The 26,720-nt window shown below is 44.6% G+C and overlaps 1 protein-coding gene across 1 annotated transcript in view; it reads left to right on the forward strand.

The window, feature by feature from the left end:
- GUCY2C (guanylate cyclase 2C) overlaps positions 1-26,124 on the forward strand; it is a 160,733-nt gene extending 134,609 nt beyond the window's left edge. Inside the window, exons 24-27 of the mRNA XM_066594884.1 lie at positions 13,258-13,356; positions 14,995-15,089; positions 22,913-22,989; positions 25,950-26,124. Of these exons, the coding sequence (XP_066450981.1) occupies positions 13,258-13,356; positions 14,995-15,089; positions 22,913-22,989; positions 25,950-26,124 (446 nt within the window). The remainder of the gene's footprint in view (positions 1-13,257; positions 13,357-14,994; positions 15,090-22,912; positions 22,990-25,949) is intronic.
- The last annotated feature ends 596 nt before the right edge of the window (positions 26,125-26,720 follow it).

Raw genomic sequence — 26,720 nt, forward strand, 5'->3', positions numbered from 1 at the left:
TGCGGACCTAGTAGCACGGTTGTATTTTGTTGGTTTTCGGAATGTGGCCAGGATTAAGTGGGCCGTGGCGGGGGGATGGTGTGGGGGCTCTCTTGTTGTGTCGGTAAAGGTGAAATTCTTGGACTGCCACCAGACGAACCAATGCAAAGGCATTTGCCAACAATGTTTTCCCTGTTGGAGGAGGAGGGGGATGTTTTTGAGGCACTACGTGTCCTCTCCACGTGTCCGTTCCATGTCAGCAATAGTAGCACTCAGGACAGGCCCCATTAACAATTCTGAAGCAGCAGTATAGCGGGAGCGCAGTCTTCGTTCCATGTAAGCAATAGTAGCACTCAGGACAGGCCCCATTAACAATTCTGAAGCAGCAGTATAGCGGGAGCGCAGTCTTCGTTCCATGTAAGCAATAGTAGCACTCAGGACAGGCCCCATTAACAATTCTGAAGCAGCAGTATAGCGGGAGCGCAGTCTTCGTTCCATGTAAGCAATAGTAGCACTCAGGACAGGCCCCATTAACAATTCTGAAGCAGCAGTATAGCGGGAGCGCAGTCTTCGTTCCATGTAAGCAATAGTAGCACTCAGGACAGGCCCCATTAACAATTCTGAAGCAGCAGTATAGCGGGAGCGCAGTCTTCGTTCCATTTCAGTAGCCTTAGTATAGCCAAGGCACAAGTTACATTTATGTAGCTAAACTGTAGGCCAACCCCACACACCTTTCTGTACCATGAGTGCAGGCGAAGAACATAGAAATTACTATGATTACACTGTAGGTGAGGGCCCCAAAAAATTGGTGTACCAACAGTACTAATGTACCTCAGTAAAAATTGGCCATGCCCAACCAAGATGGCAGGTGAATCGCTTTGGTTAATGTGGCTTAAGTGGTAACTAGGCCTGGAGGCAGCCCAGTGTAACGAAAAATTGGTTCAAGTTAAAGTTCCAACGCTTTTAAGCGCATTGAAACGTATAAAAATTGTTCTGAAAAATTATTTGAGTGAGCCTTGTGGCCCTAAGAAAAATTGCCCGTTCAGCGTGATTACGTGAGGTTTCAGGAGGAGGAGCAGGAGGAGGAGGAGGAGGAATATTAGACACAGATTGATGAAACAGAAATGTCCCCGTTTTGGATGGTGAGAGAGAACGTAGCTTCCATCCGCGGGTGCAGCCTACGTATTGCTTACGTATCGCTGCTGTCCGCTGGTGGAGAACAGAAGTCTGGGGAAATCCAGCCTTTGTTCATCTTAATGAGTGTTAGCCTGTCGGCACTGTCGGTTGACAAGCGGCTACGCTTATCTGTGATGATTCCCCCAGCCGCACTAAACACCCTCTCCGACAAGACGCTAGCCGCAGGACAAGCAAGCACCTCCAGGGCATACAGCGCTAGTTCAGGCCACGTGTCCAGCTTCGACACCCAGTAGTTGTAGGGGGCAGAGGCGTCACCAAGGATGGTCGTGCGATCCGCTACGTACTCCCTCACCATCCTTTTACAGTGCTCCCGCCGACTCAGCCGTGACTGGGGAGCGGTGACACAGTCTTGGTGGGGAGCCATAAAGCTGGCCAGGCCCTTAAAGACTGTTGCACTGCCTGGGATGTACATGCTGCTCGATCTACGCACATCCCCTGCTACCTTGCCCTCGGTACTGCGCCTTCTGCCACTAGCGCTGTCAGCTGGGAATTTTACCATCAGCTTGTCCGCAAGGGTCCTGTGGTATAGCAACACTCTCGAACCCCTTTCCTCTTCGGGAATCAGAGTGGGCAGGTTCTCCTTATACCGTGGATCGAGCAGTGTGTACACCCAGTAATCCGTCGTGGCCAGAATGCGTGCAACGCGAGGGTCACGAGAAAGGCATCCTAACATGAAGTCAGCCATGTGTGCCAGGGTACCTGTACGCAACACATGGCTGTCGTCACTAGGAAGATCACTTTCAGGATCCTCCTCCTCCTCCTCCTCCTCCTCCTCAGGCCATACACGCTGAAAGGATGACAGGCAATCAGCCGGTGTACCGTCAGCAGCGGCCCAAGCTGTCTCTTCCCCCTCCTCCTCATCCTCCTCATGCTCCTCCTCCTCCTCCTGTACGCGCTGAGAAATAGACAGGAGGGTGCCCTGACTATCCAGCGGCATATTGTCTTCCCCCGCCCCCGTTTCCGAGCGCAAAGCAGCTGCCTTTATGGTTTGCAGGGAATTTCTCAAGATGCATAGCAGAGGAATGGTGACGCTAATGATTGTAGCATCGCCGCTCACCACCTGGGTAGACTCCTCAAAATTACCAAGGACATGGCAGATGTCTGCCAACCAGGCCCACTCTTCTGAAAGGAATTGAGGAGGCTGACTCCCACTGCGCCGCCCATGTTGGAGTTGGTATTCGACTATAGCTCTACGTTGTTCATAGAGCCTGGCCAACATGTGGAGCGTAGAGTTCCACCGTGTGGGCACGTCGCACAGCAGTCGGTGCACTGGCAGCTTAAAGTGATGTTGCAGGGTGCGCAGGGTGGCAGCGTCCGTGTGGGACTTGCGGAAATGTGCGCAGAGCCGGCGCGCCTTTACGAGCAGGTCTGACAAGCGTGGGTAGCTTTTCAGAAACCGCTGAACCACCAAATTAAAGACGTGGGCCAGGCATGGCACGTGCGTGAGGCTGCCGAGCTGCAGAGCCGCCACCAGGTTACGCCCGTTGTCACACACGACCATGCCCGGTTGGAGGCTCAGCGGCGCAAGCCAGCGGTCGGTCTGCTGTGTCAGACCCTGCAGCAGTTCGTGGGCCGTGTGCCTCTTATCGCCTAAGCTGAGTAGTTTCAGCACGGCTTGCTGACGCTTGCCCACCGCTGTGCTGCCACACCGCGCGACACCGACTGCTGGCGACATGCTGCTGCTAACACATCTTGATTGCGAGACAGAGGAGGAGGAGGAGGAGGAGGGTGCTTTAGTGGAGGAAGCATACACCTCCGCAGATACCAGCACCGAGCTGGGGCCCGCAATTCTGGGGGTGGGTAGGACGTGAGCGGTCCCAGGCTCTGACTCTGTCCCAGCCTCCACTAAATTCACCCAATGTGCCGTCAGGGAGATGTAGTGGCCCTGCCCGCCTGTGCTTGTCCACGTGTCCGTAGTTAAGTGGACCGTGGCAGTAACCGCGTTGGTGAGGGCGCGCACAATGTTGCGGGAGACGTGGTCGTGCAGGGCTGGGACGGCACATCGGGAAAAGTAGTGGCGACTGGGAACTGAGTAGCGCGGGGCCGCCGCCTCCATGATACTTTTGAAGGACTCCGTTTCCACAAAACTATACGGCAGCATCTCAAGGCTGATGAATTTTGCTATGCGGACGGTTAACGTTTGAGCGTGCGGGTGCGTGGCGGCGTACTTGCGCTTGCGCTCCAACAGTTGCGCAAGCGACGGCTGGACGATGCGCTGAACTACACTGCTGGATGGGGCCGAGGACAGCGGAGGTGAGGGTGTGGGTGCAGGCCAGGAGACGGTAGTGCCTGTGTCCTGAGAGGGGGGTTGCATCTCAGTGGCAGGTTGGGGCACAGGGGGAGAGGCAGGGGTGCAAACCGGAGGCGCTGAACGGCCTTCGTCCCACCTTGCGGGGTGCTTGGCCATCATATGTCTGCGCATGGTGGTGGTGGTGAGGCTGTTGGTGTTGGCTCCCCGGCTGAGCTTTGCGCGACAAAGGTTGCACACCACTGTTCGTCGGTCGTCAGGCGTCTCTGTGAAAAACTGCCAGACCTTAGAGCACCTCGGCCTCTGCAGGGTGGCATGGCGCGAGGGGGCGCTTTGGGAAACACTTGGTGGATTATTCGGTCTGGCCCTGCCTCTACCCCTGGCCACCGCACTGCCTCTTGCAACCTGCCCTGCTGATGCCCTTGACTCCCCCTCTGAAGACCTGTCCTCCTGAGTAAGCGTTGCACACCAGGTGGGGTCAGTCACCTCATCGTCCTGCTGCTCTTCCTCCGAATCCTCTGTGCGCTGCTCCCTCGGACTTACTGCCCTTACTACTACCTCACTGCAAGACAGCTGTGTCTGATCGTCATCGTCCTCCTCACCCACAGAAAGTTGTTGAGACAGTTGGCGGAAGTCCCCAGCCTCTTCCCCCGGACCCCGGGAACTTTCGAATGGTTGGGCATCAGTGACGATAAACTCCTCTGGTGGGAGAGGAACCGTTGCTGCCCAATCTAAGCAGGGGCCCGAGAACAGTTCCTGGGAGTGTTCCCGCTCCTGAGCAGGTGTTATTGTAGTGGAGTGAGGAGGCTGGGAGGAAGGAGGAGCAGCAGACAGAGGATTCGGATTGGCAGCAGTGGACGGCGCAGAACTGCGGGTAGACGATAGGTTGCTCGAAGCACTTTCTGCCATCCAGGACAGGACCTGCTCACACTGCTCATTTTCTAATAACCGTCTCCCGCGTGGACCCATTAATTGGGCGATGAATGTGGGGACGCCAGAAACGTGCCTCTCTCCTAATCGCGCAGCAGTCGGCTGCGACACACCGGGATCAGGAGCTTGGGCTGTGCCCACACCCTGACTTGGCCCTCCGCGTCCTCGGCCGCGTCCACGTCCTCTAGGCCTACCCCTACCCCTCAGCATGCTGTATTACCAGTGATTTGATTTCACAGGCAGGAAATAAATTGGCGCAAGACTGCAGGCCAAATATAATTTTTGCCCTTTTTGGAAAACGAAAGGCCCCACTGCCTCTAGTGAATGAATTATCTAAGTTTAATAACTGTGCTGTGTCCCTGCTAATGTGTCACAGAACGTGAAGGTAGCAGAGTTATTATAACTCTTGGAGAGCAGGTATTTTTTTCCCAATTAAGGAAAGCAAATGGCGAAGCCAGCAGTAAAGCGTAGCTGGGTGCGTCTGATTTAGCAATGTTGTTCACGCAGCTCACACGTCTCCACCGCCCTTAGGACGGACAGAGGCTGGACAAATAGATTTGTTTTCAGTTTTTTTCCACCAAAAGGCAGCACTGCGTATATTCAATGAACATGAGAAGTTTAATAACTGTGCTGTGTCCCTGCTTATGTGTCACAGAACGTGAGGGTAGCAGAGTTATTATAACTCTTGGAGAGCAGGTATTTTTTTCCCAATTAAGGAAAGCAAATGGCGAAGCCAGCAGTAAAGCGTAGCTGGGTGCGTCTGATTTAGCAATGTTGTTCACGCAGCTCACACGTCTCCACCGCCCTTAGGACGGACAGAGGCTGGACAAATAGATTTGTTTTCAGTTTTTTTCCACCAAAAGGCAGCACTGCGTATATTCAATGAACATGAGAAGTTTAATAACTGTGCTGTGTCCCTGCTTATGTGTCACAGAACGTGAAGGTAGCAGAGTTATTATAACTCTTGGAGAGCAGGTATTTTTTTCCCAATTAAGGAAAGCAAATGGCGAAGCCAGCAGTAAAGCGTAGCTGGGTGCGTCTGATTTAGCAATGTTGTTCACGCAGCTCACACGTCTCCACCGCCCTTAGGACGGACAGAGGCTGGACAAATAGATTTGTTTTCAGTTTTTTTCCACCAAAAGGCAGCACTGCGTATATTCAATGAACATGAGAAGTTTAATAACTGTGCTGTGTCCCTGCTTATGTGTCACAGAACGTGAGGGTAGCAGAGTTATTATAACTCTTGGAGAGCAGGTATTTTTTTCCCAATTAAGGAAAGCAAATGGCGAAGCCAGCAGTAAAGCGTAGCTGGGTGCGTCTGATTTAGCAATGTTGTTCACGCAGCTCACACGTGTCCACAGCCCTTAGGACGGACAGAGGCTGGACAAATAGATTTGTTTTCAGTTTTTTGGCACCAAAAGGCAGCACTGCGTATATTCAATGAATAACAACTGTGTTGTCGCCCTGCCTATACAATTCTTTCCCTGCAGTATCAATGGAGGGTGCAATGGTCTGCAGAGGCGATTTTGAGAAGCAAAAAAAAATGCAGCACAGCTAACAGCAGCCTGGACAGTACTGCACACGGATAAATATGGCCCTAGAAAGGACCGTTGAGGTTCTTGAAGGCTACACTCACTCCTAACACTCTCCCTGCCTATGCAGCACTTCTGTCCCTAATGCCAGGTGCAACGGTCTGCAGAGGCGATTTTGAGAAAAAAAAATTTGCCACTGCTAACAGCAGCCAACACACAGCTATCAGTGGCCCTAATAAGGACCTTTGGGGGGTCTTGAAGCCTACACTAACTACCAATTCTTTCCCTACAGCAGCTCCGGTACAAACAGCACTGTCCCTCATCTAACTCACACCGCATCTGAGGCGAACCGCGGGAGGGGCCGACTTTTATGTTCGGGTGACACCTGATCTTCCCAGCCACTCACAGCAGGGGGGTGGTATAGGGCTTGAACGTCACAGGGGGAAGTTGTAATGCCTTCCCTGTCTTTCAATTGGCCAGAAAAGCGCGCTAACGTCTCAGGGAAGGAAGTGAAAATAACCAGAACACCGCATGGTGTTCGTTACGAATAACGAACATCCCGAACACCCTAATATTCGCACGAATATCAAGCTCGGAAGAACACGTTCGCTCATCTCTAATTATCATGTTATTTATTATCCCACACAGTTCATGCCTAAAAAATATGAGAATTGCCTATTTTCATCAATCTGCCTCCGAAAAAATAAAATAAATCAAGATCAAAAAGTTGTATGGACCCCAAAATGGTAGTAATTGAAGACGTCTACTATTTACACAAGAGATAAGCCCCCATAAGGCGCCATAGATGGAAACATAAAAAGGTTATGGCTCTAAATATGGCAATGCAAAAAAGTATTTTTTTAAATCTGAAAAATACCTTTTATTGCGCAAAAGTAGTAAAATATTTTAAAAACTAAACAGAATTTGGTATGTCCGTAATCGTCAACATAATAATTCACCAACATAATAAGGTTAACATTTATACCGCACAATGAATGCTGAACAACAACAAAAAATAAAGTTTCAGTTTCCAAAAAGCAATCAAAAGTGATCAAAAAGTCATCAGTACCCCAAAATTATACCAGCGAAAACATAAACTTATTTAGCCACAAACAAACCACCACATAGCTCTGTAGACAAATATTAAAAGAGTTATGGCTCCCAGAAATAGGCAATGAAAAATTATTTGATTGTGCGAAAGTTGTACAAGATAAAAACAACTTTTATAAATTTTATATCACTGTAATCATAGTGACCTGCAAAATAAGGTTAACTTGTCACTCATACCGCATGTTAAACTCCTTGCAAAAAACACTGTCAGAGTTGTGCATTTTCTGTATGCATTGGCTCCTAAAACACTCCTAAAAGAGTGATGAAAGCATATAGAAATGAGAAAAACTGAGTACACCCTCTTCAGATTCCATAGTTTAATGTATTGGGACATAATCAAAAAACATCTGGTGCTTAAAAGATGTTAAGATTAGGTAAATACAACCAACAAATTATACTGTGTTATTATTTATTTAACATAGTCTGCGCCAAATGCAGAAGTAGTATGTGAAAAATGAAATACACTCTTTCTGCTTCAATAGGAATGAAGAGGGTAAGGAGCAGACAGGTGCTGCTAATAAAATGCTCTTGATTAATTGATCATCAGCTAGTGTGACCACCTCTATAAAAGCAGATGTTTTGACATTTGCTGGTCTGAAGCATTCAGGCATGTGTTAACATTGTAAAAAAGAGTGGGCCAAAATTCCTCCAGAATGATGTGAGAGACTGAAAGGTCATACAGAAAACAATTACTTCAAGTTATTGCTTTGAAAGGTGGTTCCAAAAGCTATTGATTCATGGGGTGTACCTAATTTTTCACACACTGCTTCTGCACTTTGAGGGGTCAGGGTTCACAGTAGCAGGGTAAACACCTAGATGTAAAAATTATTTTTCACAGAAAGGGTTTAGTCTATCCCTCTTAAAACATAACTTTTATTGCTAAAAAATATATAAAAAGGATTTTCTGGATCCTAAAACAGACACAGATATACACAAAAAGATTCAATAGAGCGTGACCCCCGTAATGTCCCGGAAAATGTGAATCAAATCCGGTATCTGGGAAGAGGGTTTTGCAAGAAAAAGCCCCCTTGACGGGTAAGTAGGCCCTATAACCCAGTATCCATACAGTCTTTTATTGGCTGGGAAACCTTCAGGAGTCACTTTAGAAAGGTCAAGTTCCTAGCTTGTATATACTTATTTATAGAGAGACAGCTAACAAGCTAATCAAGGGAAGAGGTTGTGCTTCAAAAAACAGTGTACAGTTTCCTCTTATATATGTCGCTGTCTAATTATCCACTTATCTTGGACATATATCACCACATAAGGGACCATTAATTCCCAAATATCAATGCATGTGCCAAGAAAAAAAGGAATGGTGGAGATGCCGTGGTCACTGCCACGCAAGTCCCTATGTTCCTTGTGGTAAAATCAGCAAGAAAGAAAAACGGAAAAGATCCTGACCAATTTCAATCAGGTTCTTAGAAGTTCTATGGTTCAGAGGTGCATAGGTTCTACGCGTTTCCGCTACAAATCATGTAGAACGTAGAGCGGAAACGCGTAGAACCTATGCACGTCTGAACCATAGAACATGCATCGATATCTGGGAATTAATGGTCCCTTATGTGGTGATATATAAGTGGATAATTAGACAGCGACATATATAAGAGGAAACTGTACACTGTTTTTTGAAGCACAACCTCTTCCCTTGATTAGCTTGTTAGCTGTCTCTCTATAAATAAGTATATACAAGCTAGGAACTTGACCTTTCTAAAGTGACCCCTGAAGGTTTCCCAGCCAATAAAAGACTGTATGGATACTGGGTTATAGGGCCTACTTACCCGTCAAGGGGGCTTTTTCTCGCAAAACCCTCTTCCCAGATACCGGATTTGATTCACATTTTCCGGGACATTACGGGGGTCACGCTCTACTGCTTCTGCACTTTGGCCTAGCTTTTATTAAATACATAATTACACAGTGAAACTTGTCATGTGTTGTTGTTTATGTGAAGTTGTGCTTATATCATTTTAAGACCACCTAAGGACCATTTTTTTAATGTTCTGATACATATAACCATAGAAATCAAAAAGCGTGTATTTTGTTTTTCCCATGACTGTAAGCTCATTACACATCCTGTCTCTCACAAAAGGGAATAAAAAGAAATCAAACAGTTGTATACATCCCAAAATACTAATGGAAACATCAACTTATACTGCAAAAGACAAGCACTTGTACATCTCTATAGATGAAAAACTGAAAAAGTTACGTTCTCTTAATACGGCTATGAAAAATAATTTATTGTGCAAAAGTAGTAAAATATGAAGAAGAAAAAAACCTATAAATTTCATATCAACATAATCATAAAAATCTGTAGAATAAAATGATCACGTCATTAACACCACACAACGAATGCCATAAAAACAAAACCTGTACAACAATGCAATATTGATGTTTTTTTCCACCCCATGCCGCCAGAAATGATGCGCTGATATACTCTGCACAGCTTACATATGCCTCTATATTATTAATTACCATACAAGTAAAACCCACATAAAACCTATTATTACTTACACCTAGATGAATACCGTAAGGGGTGTAGTTTCCAAAATATGGTCACTTTTTGTGGTGTTCCACTATACTGGATACCTCAGGAGCTCTGCAAATGTAATATGGCATCCAAAAATTATTCTAGCAAAATCTGAACTTTCTTTCTAAGCCCTGAAAGTTTTTGTCTACATGTAAGGTATTTCCATACCTGGGGGAAATTGGGTAGCAAATTGTGAGGTGCTTTTTCTTCTATTGGCTTCCCCTTGTGACCATAAAACATTTGAGGCTAAAGCTACATGTTTTTAGGTAAACTGGAATTCTCCATTTTCAAAACACAATTATTAACAACTTCCACAAAACATCTGTGAGGTCAAAATGCTTAACATGCCCCTTGATAAATTCCTTGAGGGTCTTACTTTCCAAAATGCTAGTCTCTTCTGGGGTGGTGCACTGTTCTAGGTACTTGAGGGCTCTACAAATGTGACATGGCATCTGAAAATAAGTCAAGCTAAGTCTCCACTTAAAAAACCAAAAAGCCAAAAGCCTTACCTTCTGAACGTTGCCATGTTCCCAAACAGCAGTTTCTACATATGAGGCATTTCTGTACTTGAGAAAAAATTAGTAGCAAATTCTGGTATGCTTTTTCTCCTACTGACTCATGAAAATGAAAAATTTAGGGCTTAAACTATGTATTATTGGAAAAATTATAATTTTTCATTTTCATGGCTCAATGTTAACAGATTCCACAAAACACTGGTGGATTTAAAATGCTCACAACATCCCAAGATAAACTCTTTGAGGGGTGTAGTTACTAAAATAGGGTTTTTTAGAGGAGGTTTCTTATACTTTGGTTCCTCATGGCCCCTACTAACCTGAAATGGGTCCTGGAGAAAGTCATAAGTCTTCACTTCTGAGATCTGTGTTCTGAGTCATGTTGCATACTAGGACCACATTTCTAAAAATTGCAGAGTAATAAGTATTGAGTTTTGTTTCTCTAATAACTCCTGCTGTGTTATAGAAAAAAATGGTTTAAAATTTTAAATCTGCAAGAAAAATTAAACTTTAAAAGTTCACCTCCCCATTTTTTTAATTTTTGAAATGTTCTTGAAAATTTGAATAATTGCTTCTAAACTTAGAAGTTTTGTAACATCCTGAAAAAATCTAAAGACGCTTAGAAACTGATTCCAACATAAAGTGTTACTATTGTAAATGTTATTTATTAATTATTTTGTGTGTCATAACTATCTGTCCTACAAGAAGAAAATTTCACATTTTGAAAAATTCTAATTTTTCTAAATTGTTTCAAAATTTTGGATATTTTCATAAATAAATGCAAAACATATAAACCACTAACATAAAGTACAGTGTGTTACGAACAATTCCAGAAATATTGCCACATAAAGTGATACATATCATAGTAACATAGTATGCCAGGCCGAAAACAGACCCATGTCCCTCCAGTTCAGCCTATTACCCCCTAATGTTGATTCAGAGAAAGGCAAAAAACTCCATTGAGGTAGAAGCCAATTTTCCTCATTTAGGGCTCATGCTCACAAGCGATGAGGGATACGCCCATGGATTTATCTGAAATCTGTTTACATTGAAGCATGGCACACATTAACCAATCTTTGCTAAGATTAACATATTTATCAGTAACTAGGCTTTGTGGGCATCTATTTAATGAGCAAAGCACATGTAAAATTTGCACTGCCAATCTTATCTCCCTAATTGAAACACCTTTTGGCCTCGGTCACACGACCGTTTTTTGGTCCGATCTGCAGACGCACTTGCGATCTGCAGATCTGTAGACCAAATGCATCCCAATGGGATCGGTCACATGTCCGCTTTTTATGCGGATGTGCGATCAATTATAGGACACAACAATTCGCAGAACGCGCCTATCTGCGTTCTGTGCATCACTGTGTTCTATATATGCGCTCAATGGGGCCGGCGGCAGCAGCGCCGACCCCCATTGAGTACATATACTTAAAGATCGTTCTCCTCTGCCACAGCTGTTACAGCTGTGGCAGAGGAGAACGATGTTCGCCCATTGAATTCAATGGAGCCGGCAATACAGCCGGCTCCATTGAAAGCAATAGGCTGCCGACGAGCGCACGATGAATTTTTGGGAAGGGCTTAAAAATATAAGCCCTTCCCTGAAAACCATCCTAAAATGTGTAAAAATAAAAAATATATATATACTCACCTTTTCCCTGCAGCCGGAGTTCAGCCGCGTCCGGCCGGCAGTTCTCCTGAACTGCTCTTTGTAGTATTCAGCAGGCGGGGATTTAAGATCCCCGCCTGCTGATTGGGCTGCCTCTGATTGGTCACAGCCCTCACCAATCAGAGGCAGCTCTCACTCACCCATTCATGAATGGGTGAGTGAGTGCTGCCTCTGATTGGCTGAGCGCAGGGACCAATCAGAGGCAGCTCTCAGCTATTGAATGACAGCTGCTGAATACTACACAGAGCAGTTCAGGAGAACTGCCGGCCGGACGCGGCTGAACTCCGGATGCAGGGAAAAGGTGAGTATATCTTTTTTTTTTTTACACATTTTAGGATGGTTTTCAGGGAAGGGCTTATATTTTTAAGCCCTTCCCGAAAATTCATCCCCCGCTCGCCGGCAGCCCATTGCTTTCAATAGAGCCGGCTGTATTGCCGGCTCCATTGAATTCAATGAGCGAACATCGTTCTCCTCTGCCACAGCTGTGCCACAGCTGTGGCAGAGGATAACAGGCAGTGCGGGGCGGTTTCACTGAAAACGCTGCTAGGTGCAGCTTTTTCAGCGAATCGTCGGCCCCGGTCACGCGATTTGCGGATGCGCATCCGTTATGCGATCCGCAAATCGCGGGGAAAACCGCCCGTGTGACCGAGGCCTTAGACAGTTAGCTCATGAAGAAATCATTCACACAGAGCTTCAATTTTTCTCTCTCCACTGTGGATATTTACTCAATGTGCTCAATAAAAGACATGAAGTGTACAACTATTACTGTTACATTAGTTTTTTAGATTGTATGCTTGTGTATAATTATAACTTCGATAGCAATCAGACCACATTTTATTACTAATCAATGAAAAAAAACTGGTGATTTTAAAGGGTTCGCTTTTACTTCTTCTTACATCTGTAACTTTTTCCAGTAGACATTATGGATAAGTTCACACGTGAAAATTTTTTACAGTATTTTTTGCAACTGAAAATCTGTTCTATTCATCCAAATTGGGTTAGTTCTGCAGGAAGTACAGTATATGCAGGCAGACTTATTAATCCAGTCTAATAGAGAGTGTAAAATTAGACCAGGTAGTCTGCAGATGCATCAGATCTATCATAGTGGCTCATGTTGGCTCAAGACATGTAAACACATATTTTGGCACATGCTGCTGCATTTTAATCCACACTCTTTCCCCGTTTCCTCTAAGCTATGCACTTGCATAGGTTTACAAGCTATATATGTCAGGGTTTTTTTAATTAGTTGAGACAAAATTCTGGTGTACTATGCTTAGTAATAAACCCATGATTACCTGCAAACCCCAATTCTCTTAATAAGATAGACACAGGAATTTCTGCACCAAATATGCTGTCTGTGAAGCCCTCCTCATGGGGAGTAACTGTACATGTGCAACTGGTTTTAGTTTGAATATTATTATTTCTACTGGTAAGCTAATATTGCACTTGTTTCTCTCTAAAATCATCAGTTGTTTAGATGAGAAAGCCGCACTTCACTCCGTGTGACTCCCTACTTTTGTAAACTGGTTTATTATTCCTCTTCTTTCTGCCAGGACCTTGTGCTGCTGGGGTTGTTGGAATTAAGATGCCAAGATACTGCCTTTTTGGTGACACAGTTAATACCGCCTCACGGATGGAGTCTACCGGACTGCGTAAGAGACATTCAGCATTAGCAAATAAATTGCTTAACTCAAGAGGATTAAAAGGGGGGTAAAATAAAGATCTTTGGCAATAAGTACATTTACTAGATTAATGCTAAGGAAAAATAAGTAGTTTATTATATGGTCCATCATCTCCCTGCAGTCCTTCAGTAGGCACAGGGGAGACAGTGGGTTATCCCTGCTGGAACTAGTTTCTTCTTCGCAATTATCGTCCCAGTGATAAATATCTATAATAATAATATCTGTTCTAAAAGATGGCACCAACTTTTCCTGCATTCATCTGACTTAAATGATTAAATATGATTAATAGAATTTCTGGGATGATCACTGGTTTCTGACCACCTACTAGTGGCATAAATGATTATATAGTGTTCATTGGGAAACTGGTGGTGGGAAACCATTGGGGTGGGTTATGCATTTAATATACAGTGGCTATTTCCCCTGTAACGTAGATCTACAATCTCATTAACGTGGTTTACGCAGTCATGTGTCATAGTAGATGCAAAGCAGTAGCTTTATGCAATGATGAGATCCCACAATACCACTAATAGCATTGTCATAGGTCTTGGAAACTAATGTCCTCTTTAGACAGGACAAGAGTTGTCTAAACGACTGTACAAGCGCTGACGTCACCATTTAGGTTGTTATCGCTCATGCAGATTGATTAGACTGGCAGAGTTCACCGTTGGATCGTGGGCTTCTCGCTCAGCTCCTCGCCCTCTATGTATAAAACTGAGCGGGAAGCGTTTACGCGGAATGAGAATTCCGCGATCCAGCGATGTTTTTTATGCTGACTATAAGTCATTGATAACAAGTAGTGAACAAATAGTAAGCAATTTTGTTGTTATCGCTGACTTTAGTTCCTTCGAACAAATTTTCAGCGATAATTATCCCGTGTAAATGGCCCTGAGGGCTTAGTCACACGGGCGTTTGTAAGCCCGATTTCCAGGTGCGCTTGTGATCCGCACCTATATATACCCAATGCTTTGCAATGGGAGCAGTCACATGTCCGTTTTTTTATGCGGATGGACCGAACATTATATGTCACAATGATTCGCAGAACGCATGTAACTGCATTCTGCGCAAATCGTTGTTCTTGTATGTGCGCTCAATGGGGCCGGCGGCAGCAGCGCCGACCCCATTGAGAACATATACTAAAGATCGATGTTCTCCCATTGAATTCAATGGAGCTGGCAATACAGCTGGCTCCATTGAAAGCAATGGGCTGCCGGCAAGCGCTGTATTAATTTTCGGGGAAGGGCTTCAAATATAAGCCCTTCCCTGAAAAGCATCCAAAAAAAGTGTAAAAAAAAATAATATATATATATGCTCACCTTTTTGCAGCAGCCGGGGATTTAAAATCTTTGAACGCCATGTAATTTTTTTGTACAGCATGTACTGTGTGGGTTAAATAATGTATAAATTTTTTTCCCGCTGGAAATTATGAATGTGGCGGTATTAAATATGTGATTTTTTTTTACATAGTAAAGGTAGAAAGGTGGGTTTTTGATGGGTTTTTTTTTGTACTTTTTCAACTTTTTATTTCGGCCCACCTAGGGGACTTGAATAGCTCTACCTTTCATCGTTCTTGCTATACTTTTAATCATGTACATTTTTTTCTTTGAACAGCTTTACGAATACATGTAAGTAAATCAACTGTATCCATTTTGAAGAGGACGGACTGTAAATTTCAGTATGAAGTAAGAGGAGAAACGTATCTCAAGGTAAAAACATAGAAAGTTAGTATGAACTTTGTTCAGAAAATGTGCCACATTTGACTGACAAATTTTACAGTATTAAGAGAGTATTACACACCTGTCATCAACTATAAGCACCATAAACTAAGTTATGAATAATAGTCAATTTGTCACAGCACACACATCACCTTGTATCAAAGGGAAGGATTATCCTTGGTATAACGGTGCACACCTACCATGATCCTGGATCCTGGATCAGATGTATAATATAGCAAAACAAGAAGGAGAAGAGCAACACTCCAGGGAATTATCTCAAAGAGTTAACTCTTTGGGATAATTCCCTGGAGTGCTGCTCTTCTCCTTCTTGTTTGGCTCTATAAACTAAGTTATGAAATACAGTAAATCAAAGTTGCATATATTGCAACCATAAAGGCACGCTCTGCTGCATAATGGATTGACAAAAAAAAGTGGTCAGCATGCAAAAGCCTCAATATAAAGAATTACATTTTATTAAATAGAATTATATAAAATATCACATTACAGAAGAGATGAGTTCCCAAACAAAAAGAAATAAAGGAAGGCATCTAGCATGTGATGTAAATGGAGAAGTGTATGCAAGAGATATCCAATGCTATCACAATGATCATAATACAACAAGCATATTAGATATTATATATATTCACATGTACAGGACAATAATAGGAACATGAACATAACAATGGTGCCAACCTCATAACCTGCGCTCCGACACGCGTTTCGCTCAAGCTTCCTCGGGTTTCTCTTCTGTGAGATTTTTATATAATTCTATATAATAAAATTAAAAAAATCTTTTTACTGAGGCTTTTGTGTGCTGATTTTTTTTTGTCTAACCATAAACTAAGTTATGCTGCTTATAGTTTAGATGGAGTCCAGGAAACTGTGTCTCATACTCACTTGGTCCCCTGGCATAGTTATGTGTGCGCACACCAGCTTGGCTCCTGTATGCACACTCCCCACAGAGTTGAATGGGAATGTGCATGTACAGCCTTCTGAAAAGAGTCAAACTGGTGTGTGCACTGACTTCGCCTGAGGACACGGCAGGAAGAGTAACCGGATGAGTAGGAGACAGCTCCCCAAATTCCACGTTACCTAAACTATAAGACAGATAATAAGCAAGGGCAGCGCTCCTGGGGTAGGAATCCAAAATGCAGAAGTAAAGTAGAGGTGACTTACCTGGCGTGATTGGGCTACCCTGAAAGTGGCTGTCTGTCACACCCGAAGCCCCATTTGCTTAGAAATTATCCGATGGTTCCTGGTCATACAGCCACTGGTCATATGAGCATCCAGAAGAGGGGAATATCAATGGGACCCCGATAGAGATATAGGAAATGTGAAGTACAGGATAAAAATGGGTGAAAAATACACAGCACTGGAGGAGACATAACCATATGTTTACAGAGAGTAGAAGTAAGGAAAATTAACTTACTTTACAGGGGGTTCTCAGTTGAGAACACCCCATAATCCTGGTCGGCAATGTACCACAGTGGTGTTATCAAGGGCTTGGAATAATTGATCCTCTGGAGATGGGATTTCCAGGATTTATTCATAAAATAATATCTAAGCTTAACAGTAGAAATTTGTAAATAATAGATATAGGCTAAATAACTGAGGAAAGTGTGCAACACTATTCAGAGGATGGCTTTATCCCCTTGCTCCCCTTAAGGACCGCCTCCTTTTTTTTTCAGTTTTGGTTTTTCCTTCCCACTTTCAAAAAATCATAACTCTCTTATTTACCCATCAATGTAGATGTCTGAGCGCTTTGGGTTTTTTTTTGAAAGGCAAATTGTATTTTCCAATAGTACTTTGTAATGTACCATATAATGAACTAAAAAACTTTCTAAGTGGAGTGGAATGGGAAAAAAAACAAATTCCGCCATCTTGGGAGGGGGGGGGGGGGTCTTGCTTTTATGGCATACACATTGCAGCACACATAATATGACAACTTTATTCTGTGGGTTGGTAGGATTACTACGATACCAAGTTTATATAGTTTTTTTTTGCTGTATTACTTTAAAAAAATAAAATCTTTGGAAAAACATAAAATTATTTTCTGCCACCACAATTTTTTAATTTTTCCATCAACACAGTTGTGTCAAGGGCTCGTTTTTGCAGGGCGCTCTGTAGTTTCTATTATAGTTTATTTTTTATAATAATGTGGTTGATTTGTCTGGCTGATGGTGTGGAGTTCTCCAGCCAGTTAATCACCACCTGCCTGCAGCATATAAATGCCAGTCGTTCTTGCTGGAGGGTGCTGGTCATTTATCCAGTTGCCATTTATCTTATCCCCTCTCAGAACCCTGGTGTTTGGAGTCATATATGTTCTACTTGGTGTTACTGCATGCATGAGGTTCTGGGTGGGATTTCCTCATCTGTTTGTTGGTGTGAGCAATGACATGTTCAGTGTCTGGTTAGAGATGTTCAGATATGAGGTGTGAACTGTCATGTTCACTTTGTTTGCTGAGTTTCCCTTGTCTTGTGTTTCTGCAGATTACCATCTATGGTGAGTCAGACTCCTAGAGTTCCATATTGTAGGCAGGACGGCTGAGGTTTTAGTTGTCTTGTTAGAGTAGGGCCTCGCAAGATTAGGACCCTTGATGCGTACTTGTGAGTTTCTGTACTTTGGCCAAAGCACTAACTAATACCTCATATTTACTAGTTACTCCATCTGCTGAGGTGTGTCAGTGTTCTTCGTAGGTGTTTTGGTGTTTGCCAGTCGTTGTTGGATGCCTGTTCGCATGTCCGGTTTGTGTTGTAGTGTACAGTACAGTTTGTGTATACACGTTCTCTCTCGCTGTGGAACACAACCTTATGTTCGTTCTGGGCATGGTACGTCTTGCACTGAGGGTGAATGTAACGGTATGTCCAGCCCTTATTTGGGTGGCGTCCGTGTGGGCCGTTGTTTCCACAGCCTGCACAGACGTGACAGTTAGCTGTTGCCGGTGGGTGTTAGCTGTGAGAAACAGCTGTTACCTGAATTGTATGGAGCGTAATCAGCTCTCGATTCACCTCCATACAAACCCTGAACACACATGATGTAACTATGCATCTTGCGTCGTTATGGGGTTGATAAATATTTTGGATGCTGTGACATTAATATTATGCTGAGGATTGCTCCAGTGGATCCCTGAAGGGAGTGAATTGCTGTTGGTAGCAGCTGTGTTTTTACTATTGCTATGAATGCTGGGAAGATCACCTGACTACAGTAACCAATCACCATGCGCAATATGCTTTTTCTAGCCTGAACTTACACATGGGAAGAATGGAATAGAGCCCAGGGATCACACTGATGTAATCACAAAGCGATATACACTAAGAGGCAAGGCTATAAGCTCCAGGAGAAATACAGTGTGATATCAACCCACAAAAAGCCATCAAACAGCACTGTCGATAGGAAAATAAGAATGATAGTTTTGGAGTATCTCAGGAAAAAAAACAAAAGCATGCCAAAGCCTATACGAGAGCAAACTTACAGCGATGAAAGAAAAAATGCACAGGATGTGCTTTAGGCCTTAGTCACACAGGCGTTTTTTCGCGCGATTTGCGGATCGCATGATGGATGTGCATCCGCAAATCGCGTGACCGGGGCCCAAAAATCGCCCAAAAAATCTGCTCCTAGCCGCGTCTCATTAGAAACAGGCCGGAGCTGTCCAGCGCATTGAATTCAATGGGGACGGCAATACAGCTGGCTCCATTGAAAGCAATGCGCTGCGGGCGAGCGTGGGATGAATTGTCGGGAAGGGCTTAAATATATAAGCCCTTCCCTGCAATTCATCCAGAAATGTGTAAAAAAAAAATATACATATATATACTCACCTTGTCCCGGCAGACGGAGTTCAGCGCGGCCGGCCTGCAGTGGGTGTGAAGGGGGTGTGAGTGAGACCTGCCTCTGATTGGCTCAGCGCTGAGCCAATCAGGGGCAGGTCTGACTCACACCCCCTTCACACCCACTGCAGGCTGGCCGCGCTGAACTCCGTCTGCCGGGACAAGGTGAGTATATATATTTTTTTTGTTTTTACACATTTCTGGATGAATTGCAGGGAAGGGCTTATATATTTAAGCCCTTCCCGACAATTCATCCCGCGATCGCCGGCAGCCCATTGCTTTCAATGGAGCCGGCTGTATTGCCGGCTCCATTGAATTCAATGGGCAAACATCGTTCTTCTCTGCCACAGCTGTTACAGCTGTGGCAGAGAAGAATGATTTGTCTTCTATATGTTCTCAATGGGGTCGGCGCTGCTGCCGCCGGCCCCATTGAGCGCATATAGAGAAGAGAACAGGAATCGCAGATCGCAGATAGGTGCGATCTGCGATTTCTGTTCTATAATTTATCGGACGAGCGCATAAAAAGCGCTCATGAGTCCGATACCATTGCAAAGCAATGGTTTTAAAAAATCGCCGGACGCATGCGCAAATCGCGCGAAAAAATGCCTGTCTGACTAAGGCCTAAGGCCTTAGTCAGACAGGCGTTTTTTCGCGCGATTTGCGGATCGCATGACGGATGCGCATCCGCAAATCGCGTGACCGGTGCGCGCAAGTCGCCCGCAAATCGCCCGAAAATCTGCTCCTAGCTGCGTTTCATTAGAAACGGGCCGGAGCTGTCCAGCGCATTGCATTCAATGGAGACGGCAATAGAGCCGCCTCCATTTAAAGCAATGCGCTGCGGGCGAGCCCGGGATGAATTGTCGGTAAGGGCTTAAATATATAAGCCCTTCCCTGCAATTCATCCTAAAATGTGTTAAAATAAAAAAAAATTGTATACTCACCTTCTCCCGGCAGCCGGAGCTCCGCGCGGCCGTCCTGCAGTGGGTGTGAAGGGGGTGTGAGTCAGACCTGCCCCCTGATTGGCTCAGCGCTGAGCCAATCAGAGGCATGCCTCACTCACACCCATTCATGAATTCATGAATGGATGTGAGTCAGACCAGCCCCTGATTGGCTCAGCGCTGAGAGGCAGCAGTCACTCACCCATTCATGAATTCATGAATGGGTGTGTGAGTGAAACCGGCCTCTGATTGGTCAGGGCTGTGACCAATCAGAGGCAGATCATTCAGCAGGCGGGGATTTTAAAGCCCCGCCGGCTGAATAGTGCCGAGAAGCAGTTCAGGAGAACTGACAGCGGCCGCGGCTGGACTCCGGCTGCAGCGGAAAGGTGAGTATACAATTTTTTTTTATTTTAACACATTTTAGGATGAATTGCAGGGAAGGGCTTATATATTTAACCCCTTCCCGACAATTCACCCCGCGCACGCCGGCAGCCCATTGCTTTCAATGGAGCGGCTGTATTGCCGCTCCATTGAATTCAATGGGCAAACATCGTTCTTCTCTGCCACAGCTGTTACAGCTGTGGCAGAGAAGAATGATTTGTCTTCTATATGTTCTCAATGGGGTCGGCGCTGCTGCCGCTGGCCCCATTGAGCGCATATACAGAAGAGAACAGGAATCGCAGATCGCAGATAGGTGCGATCTGCGATTTTTTGTTCTATAATTTATCGGACGAGCGCATAAAAAGCGCTCATGTGTCCGATACCATTGCAAAGCAATGGTTTTATAAAATCGCCGGACGCATGCGCAAATCGCGGCTAAAAACGCCCGTCTGACTAAGGCCTTACAGTGTATATAAAACATGAAATGCTAAAGAAATATAGATAATAGAGATGAGTGAGCATGCTCGTTCGAGTATTAGGGTGCTCGAGATGCTCGTTACTCGAGACGAGCACCACGCGGTACTCGTCTCGATTAAACAAGCACTGACCATTGAATTCAATGGAGCCGGCAATACAGCCGGCTCCATTGAAAGCAATGAGCTGCCGGCGATCTCAGGATGAATTTTCGGGAAGGGCTTAAAAATATAAGCCCTTACCTGAAAATCATCCTAAAATGTGTAAAAATAAAAAAAATAAAAATATGTCAGCATAAAGATCGTTCTCCTCTGCCATAGCTGTAACAGCTGTGGATGCTAGCCCATTGAATTTAATAGAGCCAGCAATACAGCCGGCTCCATTGAAAGCAATGCGCTGCGGGCGATCGCGGCATGAATTTTCGGGAAGGGCTTAAATATATAAGCCCTTCCTTGCAATTCATCCAGAAATGTGTAAAAATAAAAAAAATATATATACTCACCCGGTCCCGGCAGACGGAGTTCAGCCCGGCCGGCGGCAGTTCTCTGAACTGCTCTCTGAAGTATTCAGCAGCCGGGGATTTAAAATCCCCGCCTGCTGAATGAGCTGCCTCTGATTGGTCACAGCCTGACCAATCAGAGGCAGCTCTCACTCACACCCATTCATGAATTCATGAATGGGTGTGAGTGAGAGCTGCCCCTGATTGGTCCCTGCACTGAGCCAATCAGAGGCAGCTCTCACTCACACCCATTCATGAATTCATGAATGGGTGTGAGTGAGAGCTGCCTCTGATTGGTCAGGCTGTGACCAATCAGAGGCAGCTCATTCAGCAGGCGGAGATTTTAAATCCCCAGCTGCTGAATACTACAGAGAGCAGTTCAGAGAACTGCCGCCGGCCGGGCTGAACTCCGTCTGCTGGGACCGGGTGAGTATATATATTTTTTTTATTTTTACACATTTCTGGATGAATTGCAGGGAAGGGCTTATATATTTAAGCCCTTCCTGAAAATTCATACCGCGATCGCCCGCAGCGCATTGCTTTCAATGGAGCCGGCTGTATTGCCGACTCCATTGAATTCAATGGGCTAACATCATTCTTCTCTGCCACAGCTGTTACAGCTGTGGCAGACGAGAACGATCTTTATGCTGACAGTGCGGGGGGGGGGGGGGGGTCTCACTCCCGCACTCGCCGGCAGCCCATTGCTTTCAACGGAGCTGGCTGTATTGCCGGCTCCATTGAATTCAATGGGCTAACATCGTTCTTCTCTGCCACAGCTGTTACAGCTGTGGCAGATGAGAACGATCTTTATGCTGACAGTACGGCAGTACGGGGGGGGGGGGGGGGGCACTCTTGCCGCTATTGTGGCTTAATAGTGGGACCTGGGAACTTGAGATGCAGCCCAACATGTAGCCCCTCGCCTGCCCTATCCATTTCTGTGTCGTTCCCATCACTTTCGTGAATTTCCCAGATTTTCACAAATGAAAACCTTAGCGAGCATCGGCGATATACAAAAATGCTCGAGTCGCCCATTGACTTTAATGGGGTTCGTTACTTGAAACGAACCCTCGAGCATCGTGGGAAGTTCGACTCGAGTAACGAGCAATCGAGCATTTTGGTGCTCGCTCATCTTTAATAGATAAACATTTTTTACTGGTATATCTAAAAGGAATATTCCGGTTACACAAAGTTGCTGTCAAATGAATGAATCAGAAGTTATTAAAGTTTGCGGTGCGGTTCCGCTTTGGATTTTGTCTGTCGCTCTATAAACCATCGCTTTCTCCTGGACCTTCAGAAGTGTTTATTCCCAGGTTGCCGTGGATACGTCCTGTAGACATTCCAGCTCTACAGGTCGGGTATGCTCAGTAGAAACGGCTTTTAATTATATTCAGCTCTCAGGACCGGATTGCTGACCAATACTAGGGCAGTGCTTAGTGGGGACATGAACAGGAAAGAAGTACAGAGCAGGAAATTGTGGTAAATGTAGCTGCATGTCAACACGAATACGGCAGCAATCTTGGAAAATAGCGATATGGGAAAACATCAGAAATGAAGGACAGGATAAGACGGTAATGGGTCGGTGATTTATACCAATAAACAGTGGTGACGCAAATACCTTTCATATCTGGAATTTATGAAAATTCACTTCACAAGTAAAATGTTACCTATCATTGTTAATATTTTTTAATCTGTACTAGGGGAGGGGAACAGAAACAACCTACTGGCTTACAGGAGAAGAGGATCAGCAATACAACCTCCCTATACCGCCATCTGTGTAAGTTATTCTCACAAAATGTTTTCTTACACAGAGTAAAACTTAAAAGGTTTTTCTCATTGGTTAAAGTTATGGCATGTCACTACACTTCATCACCACTCTGTGATTGGTTGGTATCCATCCTCTGGGACCCCTACTAATCCTGAGAATAATGGCGCTACAGTGCTTATTCAGAGCTGCATCCCTCTCACAGTTTTCCCTACAATGCTGTACTCCGAGCCACCGTCCGTGTACAGAATTGAGTAACAGTCCTATTCACTTCAATAGGGCTGCTCTGCACGCAGGTGGCTGGGTTACTGATGGACATGAAAATCTTTGAAGAGATGCAATGCTAAGTAGCCCCTTAATTCCAGGATTTGTGGTAGTCCCAGAAGTCAGACACCCATGATAACAAAGCGATGGAATAACTTTTTAAGGCTGCGTGCAGGCTGCAAGAAATATGTGTGCGACACGCAGTCAGTACACAATGTTATTGCATACTGGCTGTGTGCTGTCCATCGCCATGCACTTACTTGGCGTGTATATGCGTGCAATACGCGCCAAGATAGCACATGCTGCAATTCTTCTTGCGTGCTTAAGGCCTTAGTCAGACGGGCGTTTTTAGCCGCAATTTGCGCATGCGCATGCGTCCGGCGATTTTATAAAACCATTGCTTTGCAATGGTATTGGACACATGAGCGCTTTTTATGCGCTCGTCCGATAAATTATAGAACAAAAAATCGCAGATCGCACCTATCTGCGATCTGCGATTCCTGTTCTCTTCTGTATATGCGCTCAATGGGGCCGGCGGTAGCAGCGCCGACCCCATTGAGAACATATAGAAGACAAATCATTCTTCTCTGCCACAGCTGTAACAGCTGTGGCAGAGAAGAACGATGTTTGCCCATTGAATTCAATGGAGCGGCAATACAGCCGCTCCATTGAAAGCAATGGGCTGCCGGCGTGCGCGGGGTGAATTGTCGGGAAGGGGTTAAATATATAAGCCCTTCCCTGCAATTCATCCTAAAATGTGTTAAAATAAAAAAAATTGTATACTCACCTTTCCGCTGCAGCCGGAGTCCAGCCGCGGCCGCTGTCAGTTCTCCTGAACTGCTTCTCGGGACTATTCAGCCGGCGGGGCTTTAAAATCCCCGCCTGCTGAATGATCTGCCTCTGATTGGTCACAGCCCTGACCAATCAGAGGCCGGTTTCACTCACACACCCATTCATGAATTCATGAATGGGTGAGTGACTGCTGCCTCTCAGCGCTGAGCCAATCAGGGGCAGGTCTGACTCACATTCATTCATGAATTCATGAATGGGTGTGAGTGAGGCATGCCTCTGATTGGCTCAGCGCTGAGCCAATCAGGGGGCAGGTCTGACTCACACCCCCTTCACACCCACTGCAGGACGGCCGCGCGGAGCTCCGGCTGCCGGGAGAAGGTGAGTATACAATTTTTTTTTATTTTAACACATTTTAGGATGAATTGCAGGGAAGGGCTTATATATTTAAGCCCTTACCGACAATTCATCCCGGGCTCGCCCGCAGCGCATTGCTTTAAATGGAGGCGGCTCTATTGCCGTCTCCATTGAATGCAATGCGCTGGACAGCTCCGGCCCATTTCTAATGAAACGCGGCTAGGAGCAGATTTTCGGGCGACTTGCACGCACCGGTCACGCGATTTGCGGATGCGCATCCGTCATGCGATCCGCAAATCGCGCGAAAAAACGCCCGTCTGACTAAGGCCTAACAGAGTAACAGTGTGTAAGGCCATTTACCTTATTTGCAGGCCAAAAAAAGATATCTGTCCATCCAGTTCAGCCTATTACCTCCCAATGTTGATCCAGAGGGATACAAAATCCCCAATGAGGTAGAAGCCAATTTTCCCGATTTAGGGGTAAAAAATTCCTTTCTGACTCCAATCTGGCAATCGGAATAATCCCCTAATCACTGATCCTTCTAAGTAATCAGTGATATAACATGTAATTTTTTTTATCACTTAAGAAAGGCATCTAGGCCCCTTTTATACTCTTCTATTGTATTCACCACCACAACGTCCTCAGGAAAGAGCTCCATAGTCTCACTGCTCTTACAGTAAAGAACCCTCTTCTATGGTAGTGTAAAAACCTTCTTACTTCTAGACGTAGAGAGCGACACCTTGTCACAGTCCTAGGTATAATAGCTCATGGGAGAGATCTCTGTATTTTCCCCTGATATATCTATATATAGTTATTAGAGCGCCCCCTTGTTACAGTCCCAGGTATAACAGATGATGGGAGAGATCTCTGTATTATCCCCTGATATATTTATACATAGTTATTAGAGTATCAGTGCTGTATATAAATAGATGATTCATTAAAAAAGTTGTTTTCAGGGAGTTGCTTTCTGTGAAGGGCTTATTGTAATTCTGATAAGCCCTCTGCTTCAGTGATTCGATATTTAAAAAGGGGGCAAAAAGTGAACCTGGTAAGTCTTCTGTCTGTTGTGGGTAAAATGTTTGAAGGGTTTCTAAGAGATGCTATCATGAAGGACCTCAAGGAAAATAGCTGTATAACTCCATATCAGCATAGGTTTATGTAAGAGATCGCTTTCTACACCAACATACAAGGGGGTTCTTTACTGTAAGAGCAGTGAGACTATGGAGCTCTTTGCCTGGGGACATGGTGATGGTTAAATTGATAAAAGAGTTTAAGAGGGGCCTGGATGCCTTTCTTGAGCAATACAATATTACAGATTACTTTAAAAGGGTTGTTGGTCCAGGGATTTACTTTGATTTGGAGTTGGAAAAATTAGGAAAATTGGCTTCTACCTCAATGGGGCTTTTTGCCTTGCTCTGGATCAGCATTGCAGCATAATAGGCTGCGGTGGATGGACATATATCTTTCTTCAGCCTTACACACTGTTATGTTACAAAATTAAAAATAGCGTCTCAACTGATGAGTTATGTTCTAATAAAAGTTTTTGTTGATATGTTAAACAGGGAAAATCAGCAGCGTCTACAATCAGATTTTGCGAATATGATTAAGGGATCACTGAGAAAGAGAGAAGCAGAGGGCTACAAAATTAGACCTCTGACCCGTGTAGCAAGTTATAGAAGTGGTACATTGGAATATCTACAGATAGCTACATGTCGTCCACCGAGCACATATCTGTAAGCAAAGGATTTAATCATTTACTGCGCAGGACAAAAGCTGAGTGAAGATGGCGCATTCTAATAAAAATATTTAAGCAGATGCTTTTCTCTTAGTAAGGTCATATCAAGTGCCTAAGGTGATAAGAATAGCAGAAATTGTAATACTGAAGTGCCAACATTTCTTTGTACAATCAAATAGATAAACTACTCAATCTTTATCTTGCTTTTCCTTTTATAAGACTGACAATGAAAAATTGCTCTTAAGGTAAAGTGATACTAGAAAAAGGGTTTTATAAACAAACGGAAACAGCAGAGAGATAACACAAAAGCAGATGTTGTAACTCAGGTTTCTATATTTTGAATATGGTCCACATCTAGACGAGAGTGGCGAGGCCTAGGTCCAAAGTTAAGTTTTTGGATGTTTGTGATACATTTAAGACGTTATGTAAGGTATATGAATACATCCCGTTTTCTGTTTTTTTCCCTCTCTTTCTTTTTCCTTCCTCTATTTCATGTGTTATTTTATTTTAAATGTATGTTCTGACAATGGAATATAGGTAACTGGAAGCTCTAACTACTAGAATCTTACACGTTAATGTACAAGCTCACGCGGTTTCT

This window comes from Eleutherodactylus coqui, chromosome 3 (genome assembly GCF_035609145.1).
Source record: "Eleutherodactylus coqui strain aEleCoq1 chromosome 3, aEleCoq1.hap1, whole genome shotgun sequence".
Taxonomy (NCBI): domain Eukaryota; kingdom Metazoa; phylum Chordata; class Amphibia; order Anura; family Eleutherodactylidae; genus Eleutherodactylus; species Eleutherodactylus coqui.